The 15625-nt window shown below is 42.2% G+C and overlaps 1 protein-coding gene across 4 annotated transcripts in view; it reads right to left on the bottom strand.

Moving 5' to 3' along the window:
* Positions 1-15625, bottom strand: part of LOC134355592 (protein unc-13 homolog A-like) — a 1022883-nt gene that overhangs the window by 831686 nt on the left and 175572 nt on the right. For all 4 annotated transcript variants that reach the window (XM_063065696.1, XM_063065695.1, XM_063065693.1 and 1 more), the window contains one exon: positions 7647-7764. In XM_063065696.1, coding sequence (XP_062921766.1) covers positions 7647-7764 — 118 coding nt within the window. The remainder of the gene's footprint in view (positions 1-7646; positions 7765-15625) is intronic.

Genomic DNA, 15625 nt, shown 5'->3' with positions numbered 1-15625 from the left:
AGCGTGGCGGAAGGATACGGTAAGAGTGTGAAATGGAAGAGATGGGGTTGAGGGCAGCATTGATGGTGGAGGAAGGGAAGCCCCTTTCTTTGAAAAAGGAGGACATCTCTTTGTTCTAGAATGAAAAGCCTCATCCTGAGAGCAGATGTGGCAGAGATGGAGGAATTGAGAGACGGGGATGACCCAACCACTTACCTCTGCCTACTGGAACTTGTCCTCACTCTAAATAATTTCTCCTTTGGCTCCTCCCACTTCCTTCAAACAAAAGGGGTAGCCAGGGACACTCACCTGGGTCCCAGCTATGCCTGCCTGTTTGTCGGCTACATGGAAGAGTCTATGTTCCAAGCCTACACCGGTGACCATCCCACACTTTTCCTGCGCTACATCAATGACTGCACTGGTGCCACTTCCTGCACCTGTGCTGAACTTGTCGATTTCATCCACTTTGCCTCCAACTTCCACCCGGCCTTCAAATTCACCTGGTCCATTTCCAACACCTCCCTTCCCTTTCTCAATCTCAATGTCTATCTCCAGAAACAGCTTATCCATGATGTCTATTATAAACCAACGGACACTCACAGCTAACTGGACTATACCTCGTCCCACCCTGCTACTTGTAAAAAACGTTTCCCCCCCCATCATCATTTCCCATCCTATCGGCCCTCTCTCCATGCCCACCCATCGCCTCCCTCTAGTGCTCCTCCCCCCTTTTCTTTCTTCCATGGTCTTCTGTCTCTTTCACCAATCAACTTCCTAGCTCTTTGGATCATCCCACCCCCTCCTAGTTTCACCTATGGCCTGGCGTTTCTCTCTCCCCTCCACCACCTTGTAAATCTGCTCCTCAGCATTTTTTACTCCAGTCCTACCAAAGGGTTTTGGCCTGAAACATCAACAGAACTTTTTTCCATAAATGCTGCCTGGCTTGCTGAATTCCTCCAGCATTTTGTGTGTGTTGCTTGGATTTCCAGCATCTACAGATTTTCTCTTGTCTATATTTTATTAATACAGATATGCAGTTGGGAATCTTATTTTCTGTATATCTGCTCAAAATGCCAATCTACACAAAATAAGTGTCCCTTTAACGACCTTATGCACATAATAATGTAAAGTTTCACTTGAGCAGTTCATTTTTAGTGTTTAAAATAAAAATTCAGTCGATTAATAATTGGCCTGTTGAATTAGCCAACAAAATTTGTCTTATTAATATCTTGGCCAATAAGATGCCCTGGGGGGGGGAGAAAAAGGGAAAGGCATAGCCATACTAGAGAGTTGAGGGGGCAGTGGGAGGGTGTTAGAAGTTTCAAGAAATAAGGAGAGAAAAGATGGGGGAAAACTGCAGTGTTTGTGTGCAGTATAAAGGAATTGTTGGCTACAATGCACATTTTTTTCATTCATGGGAAGACAGAAACTGATGGCGAGTAGCAGTTGTGAGTTTGACATTGAAGAAATTAATATCCAGGGCTTTCTCCCCCCAGTCAAGAAGATAACTTTCAGTTAGCCAGCTAGCACACAACATTGGAGAAAGGGCAAGAGTACTTATGATGCCTTTCCTTAGGTGTTGTGTGGATACTTTTTTTTTGCCTTGACTGGCTCCTCAGTGCAGAACTGTGTGAGTAAATGAACTAAAGTAAACTGGTTTGCTTATACAATTTCCACCAAAGTTCATGCTGGTGTGAGCTGAATTATTGCTTCCTGGTATACCTTAAATTTGCATGGGTGCCAGTCAGTATTCGTCCAGGTGACTGAATTTTTCCATGGGAAAATAAGACAAGCTCTTACGTTTTTTCGTGTTTAACTGAATCATATCTAACCTATACCTGTTTATTTATGGGCAATGGCCTTCCAATCATTATTTCTATGCATTGTAGAGTTATATTGCTGTTAGGCTCCTGTACCTCCTTTCTGATGGGAGCAACAAGAGAGCATGGTCTGGGTGGTGGGGATCCCTTGATGATGAATGCTGCTTCCTCATAGCAGTGCTCTTTGTAGATGTGCTCAATGGTACTCTCCAATGTGCATCTATTGAAGTTTGTCAACATTTTATATTACATGCTGAATCTGCATTAACTTCTAAGAACATAGAGATGTTGTTGTGCCTTCTTTGTAATAGCTCTTATGTGCCGGTTCCAGGTGTGATCCTCTGATATGATATTAACATATAACAAAACCAGATAACAATTACAGCACGGAAACAGGCCACCTCGGCCCTTCTAGTCCGTGCCAAAGTCCTACTCTCACCTAGTCCCACTGACCTGCACTCGGTCCATAACCCTCCATTCCCTTCCTGTCCATATATCTATCCAATTTAACTTTAAATGACAACATCGAACCTGCCTCAACCACTTCTGCTGTAAGCTCGTTCCACACAGCCACCACTCTCTGAGTAAAGAAGTTCCCCCTCATGTTACCACGAAACTTTTGCCCTTTAACTCTCAACTCATGTCCTCTTATTTGAATCTCCCCAACTCTCATTGGAAAAAGCCTATCCACGTCAACTCCATCAATCCCCCTCATAATTTTAAACACCTCTATCAAGTCCCCTCTCAACCTTCTACGCTCCAAAGAATAAAGACCTAACATGTTCAACCTTTCTCTGTAACTTAGGAGATGAAACCCAGGCAACATTTTAGTAAACCTCCTCTGTACTCTCTCAATTTTATTGACATCTTTCCTATAATTCGGTGACCAGAAAGGTACACAATACTCCAAATTTGGCCTTACCAATGCCTTATACAATTTCAACATTACATCCCAACTCCTATACTCAATGCTCTGATTTATAAAGGCCAGCATACCAAAAGCTTTCTTCACCATCCTATCCACATGAGATTCCTTCTTCAGGGAACTATGCACCATTATCCCTAGATCTCCCTGTTCTACAGCATTCTTCAATGCCCTACCATTTACCATGTATGTCCTATTTTGATTAGTCCTACCAAAATGTAGCACCTCACATTTTTCAGCATTAAACTCCATATGCCATCTTTCAGACCACTCTTCTAACTGGCCTAAATCTCTCTGCAAGCTTTGAAAACCTACTTCATTATCCACAACGCCACCTATCTTGGTATCATCTACATACTTACTAATCCAATTTACCACCCCATCATCCAGATCATTAATATATATGACAAACAACATTGGACCCAGTACAGATCCCTGAGGCACACCGCTACACACCGTCCTCCAATCTGACACACGGTTATTCACCACTACTCTCTGGCGTCCCCCATCCAGCCACTGCTGAATCCATTTACTACTTCGATATTAATGCCTAACAATTGAACCTTCCTAACTAAACTTCCGTGTGGAACCTTGTCAAAGGCCTTACTGAAGTCCATATAGACAACATCCACTGCTTTACCCTTGTCAACTTTCTTAGTAACCTCATCAAAAAATTCAATAAGATTTATCAAACATGACCTTCCACGCACAAATCCATGTTAACTGTTCCTAATCAGACCCTGTCTATCCAGATAATTATATATACACCATCTCTAAGAATGCTTTCCATCAATTTACCCACCACTGACGTCAAACTCACAGGCTGATAATTGCTAGGTTTACTCTTAGAACCCTTTTTAAATAATGGAACTACATAGGCAATACACCAATCCTCCGGCACCATCCCTGTTTCTAATGACATTTGAAATATTTCTGTCAGAGCCCCTGCTATTTCCACACTAACTTCCCTCAACGTCCTAGGGAATATCTTGTCCAGATCCAGAGACTAACCACTTTTATATTCCTTAAAAGCACCAGTACTTCCTCTTCTTTAGTCGTCACTTTCCATAACTACCCTTCTTGTTTCCTTTACCTTACACAATTCAATATCCTTCTCTTTCGTGAATACCGAAGAAAAGAAATTGTTCAAAATCTCCCCCATCTCTTTTGGCTCCACACATAGCCGTCCACTCTGATTCTCTAAGGGACCAATTTTATCCCTCACTATCCTTTCGCTATTTATTTAACTGTAGAAACCCTTTGGATTTATTTTCTCCTTACTTGCTAAAGCTGCCTCATATCTTCTTTTAGCTTTTCTAATTTCTTTCTTAAGATTCTTTTTACATTCTTTATATTCCTCGAGCACCTCATTAACTCCAAGCTGCCTATATTTATTGTAAATCCCTCTCTTTTTCCGAACCAAGTTTCCTATATCCCTTGAAAACCATGGCTCTCTCAAACTTTTAACTTTTCCTTTCAACCTAACAGGAACATAAAGATCCTGTACCCTCAAAATTTCACTTTTAAATGACCTCCATTTCTCTATTACATCCTTCCCATAAAACAAATTGTCCCAATCCACTCCTTCTAAATCCTTTCGCATCTCCTCAAAGTTAGCCTTTCTCCAATCAAAAATCTCAACCTTGGGTCCAGTCCCATCTCTCTCCATAATTATTATTACCGAGTATTACCAACTATTACCAAGGAATTTTAAGTTACTGACCCTGTCCACCTCTGATACCCTAATGAGCACTAGATCATGGACCACTGATTTCTTCCATCTGTAGTCAATAATCAGATCTTTGGTTTTGCTATTATTGAGTGAGAGACTGTTGTTGTGGCATCACTCAACCATATTTTCAAACTTTCTCCTACATGCCAAACTATCTTCTATCTTGGATCTTGGTAAGTACTGTAGAATGGTTCGTCCATAAACATTATGTGTTCCAAGTCAGGAGAACAAGACTGCAACAAGACCACTATATACAATATCATACATATATATATGTGTGTGTGTGTGTGTGTGTGTGTGTGTGTGTGTGTGTGTGTGTATGTGTATATGTATATATGTATCCCATAGGATGATGATGGTTCCTTTCAGTCAGCTGATACCCTACTCCTCAGGAAAGAACAGCATATGCATAAATGGATTTTATGTGAGTAGGGGGTTGCACAGGTCCAGACCCACCCTCTCAACATCCCCTCCCGTATCCAGCGGAATGGTGGGGTCCAAGACGGCTGGGGGAGGTTCTGTTGCAGTGAATGGCCAGACTAAGCTTCGATGCAAGGGATGCACTTTCCGCGCTTCACGGCATGTGGTTTGCTAGATGGCCGTTGACCCTACAAGAGCGTTCATCTGCCCTTTATATCCAAGCACTACGAGGACCTTATCATAAAATACAGCCACCCCGCCACCGCAGAACAGAGTGGTTGAAACAAAGTAGCCATTCTTGTCCACTTAGTGGTGTGAAACTTCAGGCTTCAATACCTCCTGCCTGAAGACTGCAGCAAGAAGACGGCATGGCCCAAATAATAGGGGTCCACAATGCCTCATGAATATACCACAAATGGTGGAGGGGATACGCCATTGATGCATAGGACTGAGTCTACAACTCTGCAGACTCTTATACTTCTGTACTGTATTCGAACTACCATACCATGATGCAACTAGTCAGGATACCTCAAATTATAGAGCTTTAGAGCCTTGAGTATGTTTTTAGTGACATGCCTGATCTCATTCAGTCTTTGAGAAAGTAAAGATGCTGGTGCGTCTTCCTTGCAATGAACCATTCAATATTTGAACTATATATTCATATTTTACTACCATGCAAATATCTTTGATATAAGCCCTTGGGTAACTGGCCAGAATATTGAAATACTGTATATTAAATTTAGTAATAGAGTAGTAACATATACTGCTGTTTTGAGTAGGAAGGTAGTTCTTGAATCCTGAGCTAAAAAGTGCCATACATCTAAACATCCAAGAGGAAAGGATCCTCACATTGAAAACAGTTAAATTTTGCACATTTCTGGGGGAGAGGCATAGTTTGAAACAACTTTGCCATTTGGTGATGCTCTTCATTACAACTTTTCTCCTCTCCAAGAAAATCCTCAATCCTGTGCTTTCCAAGGAATAATGCACTAGCCTACCCAATGTCTCGCTATAACTACCATTTAATTCAATTTGCTATTTCTCCCCAGATTCCATGCAATGTGACCTTCCACGCTAGCCTGCCATGAGGACCTTGCTAAAGTCCAAAAAGACAATGTCCACTGCCTCACCCTCATCTATCCTTTTATTTCATTGAAAAACTCAGTTTTGTCAGACACGATGTCCCACACCCAAGCCATGCAGACTGTCTCTGATCAAACCATGTCTAACCAAATGCTGGTAAATTCTATTCCTCAGAACACCCTTCAGTAACTTACCCACCACTGATGTCAAACTCACTGGTCTACAATTCCCTGGCTGCCCTTCTTAATTAATAGTATATATTACCCATCTTTCAGTCCTCCAGAACTTCATCTGTGGCTAAAGTATTTCTGCAAGGGCCTCTGCACTTTCTTCCCTAGCTTCCTGCAAGTTGCAAGGGTTCTCCATTTGATCAAGCCCTGAGTGCAGTCCAAGACATCATCATTCATTTCCCTCATTTCTTAAACATCTATCATTTTCTCCACACTAAAATTTGAGAAATATCTCACCCATCTCCTGTGGCTCCACATATAAACAACCATGACAATCTCCCGAACCAGCTTTTTACTCTAATATACAATAAGAATCTACAATATACTGGTTATCTGGAAAACTGCAGCTAGCACCACTGATTTTATTTGTATTGTTTTTTTCTGAAAATAATTAAATTCAATAGCAGCATTTCAGCTTCAAAGTTCAACACATCATTCTTCAGCCATATCCATTAATTATGCTGTTTCATTGTCAGCAAGCTGAAATAATGAATCAGAAGGAACAGGCAAGTACAGAGTCATTACAAAAAAGTGTAACTGTAGTATTCTCAACTATTTTTAAATTTAGAGATTTTTTTTTAAAGTTCCATTCCACTTTTGCACACTGTGTACAATAAATTGAATTTGGCACTCTGAAATCACAATACTTAAATTTGCTTACAAATAAAATTTGAGAAAATTAAGCACACAGTGAAAGTATAAGCAACACAGATGTAATCAGCTAAACTAGCACACAGAAAACAGATACAGTTCAATGCAAAGGTATGAGGTTGTCACGTTTTCACACAGTGACGAACTGAAGATGTAGAATCACATATGACCAAAGAGTTATAAAGGGATTGATACACACTACCCTCAAAGGGATTGTTAAATTTAAATTAATGAATAATTATCTTTCACTGAACAGAAAGGTATTTTTGAGTGGAAAGAAACTGGCGAACAGAATAATTTGAATTGTGGCAGGATGGTTGCTTTATAGCTCCTGAGGTATTGATTTGATGATGACACCATTGCTGTCAGTGCACAGTATCTTTGCTAACAGTGCTCCATTTTCTTCCCACAACTCTAAGTATCACTGGAGTCAGTCATATAATTACCATTAATCACACCCCAATAGAGTTATTATGGAAGTTTGCCAAAAGCATATTTCATCAAGAAAGCAATTTCACAAACCGAAACCAGCAGAATTTCAAATTATTTAATAAATTCTATGCAATTTTATTCAATATATTACTGCTAATTTCATCACGGTGTAAAATAAATAGCAAAGTTGGGTGCAATGGAATAATGTTCTTCTGCTTATATTATAAATTTTAGGATAAATGATAAAGAATTCTTTTTCAAATTAGATACAGCACACTATCGAATTAGCTACATCTTTGCTGAACATTTTGATGAGCAAAAATTTCTTGCACCAAAATTCTAATTTTCATCACTTTGATTTTAAAATCACTTACCTCAGTTGCATGCGTAATTGTTCTGAGAGGAATCCATACAGTGCCCAGAAGAACATCCCATATCAAGCCTTTGTCCCATACTTCAACAACAAGACCCTTTCCTAAATCATTAAGTTCACTGTAAGAGAAATAAATTGTCAATTAAATTGCATGTACATATGCAGATCATATTTGTAATTATCAAGCACTCATCAGACTCCTTTGGAATACCTTAGGGCAGAAATTTATGTTTGGTTCCTCCAATCAAATACTTTGTACACATATAGGTATCAGCCCTCAAATGGACATGCCTATTCCATTTTTTGCTCAATGTGAATTCCATGTTTCGGGTGGGATGAAATGGGAAAAAAAAAATCAGTAGAAACATAGAAAACCTAGAGCACAATACAGGCCCTTCAGCCCTCATAGCAGTGCCGATCAAGTCCTTACCTTAGAACTACCTAGGTTTAACTATAGCCCTCGATTTTTCTAAGCTCCATGTATCCACCCAGGAGTCTCTTAAAAGACCCTATCATTTCCGTCTCCACCGCCGCCACCAGCAGCACATTCCACACACTCACCACTCTCTGCGTAAAAAACTTACCCCTGACAACTCCTCGATACCTACTTCCAAGCACCTGAAAACTATGCCCTCTCGTGTTAGCCATTTCAGCACTGGGGAAAAAGCCTCTGACTATCCACACGATCAATACCTCTCATCATCTTGCACACCTCTATCAGGTCACCTGTCACCCTCTGACGCACCGAGGAGAAAAGGATAAGTTCACTCTACCTACTCTCACAAGGCATACTCCCCAATCCAGGCAACATCCTTGTAAATCTCCTCTGCACCATTTCTATGGTTTCCACGTCCTTCCTGCAGTGAGGCGACCAGAATTGAGCACAGTACTCCCAGTGGGGTCTGAACAGGGTCCTATATAGCTGTAACATTACCTCTTGGCTCTTAAACTCAATCCCACGATTGATAAGGGCCAACACACCGTATGCCTTCTTAACCACAGAGTCAACCTGCATAGCAACTTTGAGTGTCCTATGGACTCGGACCCCAAGATCCCTCTGATCCTCCAACACTGCCAAGAGTCTTGCTATTAATGCTATATTCTGCCATCATATTTGACCTACCAAAATGAACCACTTCACACTTACCTGGGTTGAACTCCACCTGCCACTTCTCAGCCTAGCTTTGCATCCTACCAATGTCCTGCAGTAACCTCTGACAGCCCTCCACACTATACACATCCCCCCCCCAACCTTTGTGCCATCAGTAAATTTACTCATCCAGGTCATTTATAAAAATCACAAACAGTTGGGGTCCCAGAACAGATCCTTGAGGCACAACATTGGTGACTGGCCTTCATGCAGAATATCACCTGTCTATAGCCTCCTGAGGGCAAGCCAGTTCTGGATCCACAAAGCAATGTCCCCTTGGATCCCATGTCTCCTTACTTTCTCAATAAGCCTTGCATGGGGTACCTATCAAATGTCTTGCTAAAATCCATATACATTACATCTACGGCTCTACCTTCATCAATGTGTTTAGTCACATCCTCAAAAAATTCAATCAGACTTGTAAGGCACAACCTGCCTTTGAAAAAGCCATACTGACTATTCTCCATCAGCTTACCAACCACTGAAGTAAGACTCACTGGTCTATAATTTCCTGGGCCATCCCTACTCCCTTTCTTGAATAAGGGAACAACATCCGCAACCCTCCTATCCTCCAGAACCTCTCTCATCCTCATTGATAATGCCAAGATCATTGCCCAGCAATTTCCTCCCTCACAATGCTCTTGCCATTACAACTGCAAATTTTGTACATGGGGGGGTCTGCCCCCAATTGGCGGTGAGTTCAGGGATGTTTAATGACTGAGCAAAGAGAGTGGCAGTTTGTGTATTGTCTCTTCAGTTTGTGCTAGATGCTGCTGGAATAGCAGATGTAGTCCCATCAATTTGTCTAAAGTCATGAACAAACAGAAATCTCTTTTGTGGTTATTTTCTTTGTACATTTAGTTTTCTAAATTAGTCAAATCAAGTGAAGTTTTTTTCAAAAAATGTTCAACAGAATCATTTTAAACAATGACACTTTTGATCTGTTAGGGTAGAGCTGAGGGGAACTTCGGGCTGTTGTAGCTGGTTGCGTATTCTCTGTGGAACTCAGGCCTTAAAAGGTCTTGAAGTTATTTGCTGTCGAAGTTATTTCAGGGGTCTTGATAGATCATATCCAATGACTCTGTTTCTTGGGCATAAAGTAGGAAAAGAACATTTTAACTGAGATCTCTGCTAAAGAATCTCTTTACAGCATTAGAGGTTTACCCCGTATATCTTGGACTTTAGATACAACACTGAGTATGTCATCTGCAGAAATTCTCTGATGACTCAGCAATAGTGAGGTGTATAAAGGGAGGATGAATACAGGGCCCTAGTGGAGGACTTGGTCATATAGTACGAGCTGAATCATCTGCAGCTCAACATCAGTAAATCAATGGAGATGGTGATGGACTTGAGGTGGACTAAACCTGCACTACTCCCTGTTACTGTTGATGGTGAGGATGTGGATGTGATGAGGACCTGGGGGTGCACCTGGATAACAGACTTGAGTGGAGCACCAAATCAGAGGTACAAGAAGGGCCAGAGTCGCTTCTACTTCCTGAGGAAACTGAGGGCCTTTGGAGTATGCTGGCCTCTTCTTCACATGTTCTGCCAGTCTGTTGTCTCCAGTACAATCTACTATGCATTGGTGTGCTGGGGCAATGACATCAACATGAGTGATGCCAACAGGCTCAATAAACTGATTAGAAAGGTTGGTTGTGTTATAGGAGTCAAACTAGACACACTGGATGTTGTGGTGGAACAAAGGATCATATGCAAAATCCTGGCAATTCTGGACAATGTTTCTTGCTGTCTGCATACCACCTTGGGTGAACAGAGGAGCACTTTTAGTAATAGACTAAGACAATTGTGCTGCTCAAAAGAATCCTATATAAGGTCATTCTTACCCTTGGCCATTAGGCTCTAGAATGAGTCAACCCTATAGCTGGGGAAGTGATGACCCTCTCCTGTTAGGCTATTTGAGGTAATTTATTTTTTTTATTCTTTATTCTCATTTAATATTTGTATATTTGTATATCTGTGCTTATAATACTACTGCAACACTGTAATTTCCTTTGGGATCAATAAAATATCTATCTGTTACATATATTTTGCATTTTACCTAAGTTATTAAATTTTCTGCATTAGTTTTGCACATAGAATGGCTGAATTCATTTTTCAGTTCATCAAAGTACCCCCTTATTTGTGATTAAAAAAAAATCCAAGATCACGCCTCCACGATGAACTTTAATTGAATGACTATCTTGCAGAAACTGACTTAATTGTAGGATATACTGTAGCTGAAGTTCCTTAGCATACTGCATACACATACCTCAGTTTAAGGCAGCTTGCACTTGATTGTAAAATTGGAACCACAACTATTCTAAACCCAACACAAGTCTGAATACTTGAGTAGAGGGAGACAGAGTAGGAAGGCTTTGGCTCAGTGGGGTTTAGGCGATAATGGGTCAAGGCGAGGTAGGCTATCAGTTTAGAATACAGACAGAAAAAATGTGTCTGAGGCTGATTTTTTTTGTGCTCTGTGTCAAGTGTGGGAGGTCCTGGAGACCCAGCCTCCTGGAAGGCCACATCTGCACCAGGTGCATCGAGCTGCAGCTCCTTATGGACCATGTTAGGGAACTGAAGATGCAGTTCGATGACCTTTGTTTGGTCAGGGAGAGTGAGGAGTTGACAGAGAGGAGCTATAGTCACTCCAGGGCCTGGGGAGACAGATAAGTGGGTAACAGTCAGGAGGTGGAAGGAGAACAGCCAGAGGTCGTGGTACATATTGGTACCAACAATATAGGTAGGAAAAGGGAGGAGGTCCTGAAAGCAGACTACAGGGAGTTAGGAAGGAAGTTGAGAAGCAGGACCTCAAAGGTAGTAATCTCGGGATTACTGCCTGTGCCACGTGACAGTGAGTATAGGAATAGAATGAGGTAAAAGATAAATGCGTGGCTGAGGGAGTGGAGCAGGGAGCAGGGATTCAGATTTCAGATTTCTGGGATCATTTGGACTTCTCCTGGGGCAGGTGTGACCTGTACAAGAAGGACGGGTTGCACTTGACTCTGAGGGGGACCAATATCCTGGCGGGGAGATTTGCAAAGGCTATTGGGGAGAGTTTAAACTAGAATTGCTGGGGGGTGGGAACCGAACTGAAGTGATAGAAGAAAGGGAGGTTGGCTCACAAATAGAGAAAGCTTGGAGACAGTGCAAAAGGGAGGATAGGCAGGTGATAGAGAAGGGACGTATTCAGACCTATGGTTTGAATTGTGTCTATTTTAATGCGAGGAGTGTTATGAATAAAGCGGATGAGCACAGAGTACAGACCAGCACTTGGAGCTATGATATTCTGGCTATTACAGAGACCTGGATAGTGTAGGGGTAGGAATGGCTACTGCAAGTGCCAGGCTTTAGATGTTTCAGAAAGGACAGGGAGGTAGGCAAAAGAGGTGGGGGCATGGCACTGTTGATCAGAGATAGTGTCACGACTGCAGAAAAGGAAAAGTCATAGGGGGGTTGCCTATGGAGTCTTTGTGGTGGAAGTTAGGAATAGAAGGGGGTCAATAACTCTTACTGTGTTTTTTTATAGACCATTCAATAGTAACAGGGACATCGGGGAGCAGATAGGGAGACAGATTCTGGAAAGGAGTAATAATAACAGGGTTGTTGTGATGGGAGATTTTACTTTAACCATATAACAATTACAGCAGGGAAACAGGCCATCTTGGCCCTTCTAGCCCGTGCCGAACTCTTACTCTCACCTAGTCCCACCGACCTGCACTCAGCCCATAACCCTCCATTCCTTTCCTGTCCATATATCTATCCAATTTAACTTTAAATGACAACATCGAACCTGCCTCAACCACTTCTGCTGGAAGCTCGTTGCACACAGCTACCACTCTCATTTCCCAAATATTGATTGGGATCTCCCTAGAGTGAAGGGTTTCGATGGGGTGGAGTTTGTCTGGTGTGTTCAGGAAGGTTTCTTGACACAATATGTAGATAAGCCTACAAGAGGAGAGGCTGTACTTGATCTGGTATTGGGAAATGAACCTGGTCAGGTGTCAGGTCTCTCAGTGGGAGAGCATTTTGGAGATAGTGATCACAATTCTATCTCCTTTACCATAGCATTGGATATGGATAGGAACAGACAAGTTAGGAAAGCGTTTAATTGGAGTAAGGGGAACTATGAGGCTATCAGGCAGGAACTTGGAAGCATAAATTGGAAACGGATGTTCTCAGGGAAGCGTACAGAAGAAATGTGGCAAATGTTCAGGGAACATTTGCATGGGGTTCTGCGTAGATACGTTCCAATGTGACAGGGAAAGGATGATAGGGTACAGGAAGCGTTGTGTACAAAGGCTGTTTTAAATCTAGTCAAGAAGAAAAGAGTCTCATGCTCCTGGTTTTTTTTTTCTTTTGAACAGGTGACCATGAGGATGAGAAAATCTGCAGATGCCTGAAATCCAAGCAACACACATAAAAAATGCTGGAGGAACTCATCAGGCCAGGCAGCACCTACAGAAAAAAAGTAAACAGTTGACATTTCGGGCCGAGACCCTTCATCAGCTGACCATGAGGACTTGTCTACATATAGCAAGGCTTTTGACCAAGACCCTCATACCAGGTTGTTTCAGAAAGTTAAATCACATAGGATCCAAAATGAGCTTGCCAAATGGATACAAAGTACACATAGTGATACAAGATAGAGGGCAACAATAAAGGGTTGATTTTCAAATAACCTTCAATCAGTGATATGATTGGAATGATTCTGAGTGACATTTCTATTTCATGTTAATTATAAAACATTTGAAAACCATCCTGTTAAAGATGCTCCAAAACCACAAAATTCTGGCAAAAGCCCATTCTATATTGCAAAGATTTTAACACTGGACAATTATCAATGACCAGAGCACCAACCATACTGAAACAAGCTAGAGAACACAGGAACAGGCCCTTCAGCCATCAAGTTGTGCTCAAATAATTGAGCTAATAATACTAAATCTCTTCCACCTGTACATGGTCCATTTTAGATTAGATCGGATTATATTCAACTTTATTGTCATTGTGCCGAGTACAGATACAAAGCCAATGAAATGCAGTTAACATCTAACCAGAAATGCAGAGAATAGTGTTATTTACAATGTACCTATGAATAAAAAGTGCTACAGCACACAAATATAAAAGTACTGAGACAGTCCAATGTGGGTGCAATACTGCTTAGTGCTGTGATGTGTGGTTCAGCAGGGTCACAGCCTCAGAGAAGAAGCTCTTCCTGTGCCTACTGGTGGGGGAACGGAGGCTCCTCTAGCACCTACTGGATGGGAGGAGAGTAAAAGGTCCATGGTTAGGGTGAGATGCATCCTTGATAATGCTTTTCACCCTGCCCAGGCAGCGCTTAAGGTAGATGTTCTCAATGGTGGGCAATTGGGTGCTGATAATCCGCTGGGCAATTTTCACCACATGCTGGAGTGCTTGGCGGTCCGATACGGGACAATTGCCATACCACAGTGAGATGCAGTTGGTGAGTATGCTCTCAATGGTACAGCAGTAAAAGTCCGTCAGTATCCTGGGACAGAGGTGAGCTTTCTTGATGCTCTGCAGGAAATAAAGACAGCAAGGAATTTGAGACTTGATACATAGAAAACATAGAAAATAGGTGCAGGAGTAGGCCATTCGGCCCTTCGAGCCTGCACCGCCATTTATTATGATCATGGCTGATCATCCAACTCAGAACCCCGCCCCAGCCTTCCCTCCATACCCCCTGACCCCCGTAGCCACAAGGGCCATATCTAACTCCCTCTTAAATATAGCCAATGAACTGGCCTCAACAGTTTCCTGTGGCAGAGAATTCCACAGATTCACCACTCTCTGTGTGAAGAAGTTTTTCCTAATCTCGGTCTTAAAAGGCTTCCTCTCTATCCTCAAACGGTGGCGCCTCGTTCTGGACTTCCCCAACATCGGGAACAATCTTCCTGCATCTAGCCTGTCCAATCCCTTTAGGATCTTATACGTTTCAATCAGATCCCCCCTCAATCTTCTAAATTCCAACGAGTACAAGCCCAGTTCATCCAGTCTTTCTTCATATGAAAGTCCTGCCATCCCAGGAATCAATCTGGTGAACCTTCTTTGTACTCCCTCTATGGCAAAGATGTCTTTCCTCAGATTAGGGGACCAAAACTGCACACAATACTCCAGGTGTGGTCTCACCAAGGCCTTGTACAACTGCAGTAGTACCTCCCTGCTCCTGTACTCAAATCCTCTCGCTATAAATGCCAGCATACCATTCGCCTTTTTCACCGCCTGCTGTACCTGCATGCCCACTTTCAATGACTGGTGTATAATGACACCCAGGTCTCGTTGCACCTCCCCTTTTCCTAATCGGCCACCATTCAGATAATAATCTGCTTTCCTATTTTTGCCACCAAAGTGGATAACTTCACATTTATCCACATTAAATTGCATCTGCCACGAATTTGCCCACTCACCCAACCTATCCAAGTCACCCTGCATCCTCTTAGCATCCTCCTCACTGCTAACACTGCCACCCAGCTTCCTGTCATCCGCAAACTTGGAGATGCTGCATTTAATTCCCTCATCCAAGTCATTAATATATATTGTAAACAACTGGGGTCCCAGCACTGAGCCTTGCGGTACCCCACTAGTCACCGCCTGCCATTCTGAAAAGGTCCCGTTTATTCCCACTCTTTGCTTCCTGTCTGCTAACCAATTCTCCACCCACACCAATACCTTACCCCCAATACCATGTGCTTTAACTTTGCACACTAATCTCCTGTGTGGGACCTTGTCAAAAGCCTTTTGAAAATCCAAATATACCACATCCACTGGTTCTCCCCTATCCACTCTACTAGTTACATCCTCAAAAA

The sequence above is a fragment of the Mobula hypostoma genome, chromosome 13 (assembly GCF_963921235.1).
Source record: "Mobula hypostoma chromosome 13, sMobHyp1.1, whole genome shotgun sequence".
In the NCBI taxonomy this organism is placed as follows: domain Eukaryota; kingdom Metazoa; phylum Chordata; class Chondrichthyes; order Myliobatiformes; family Myliobatidae; genus Mobula; species Mobula hypostoma.
The sequence above is the reverse complement of the archived record's forward strand: the minus strand, read 5'-3'. Positions and strand labels throughout refer to the sequence as shown.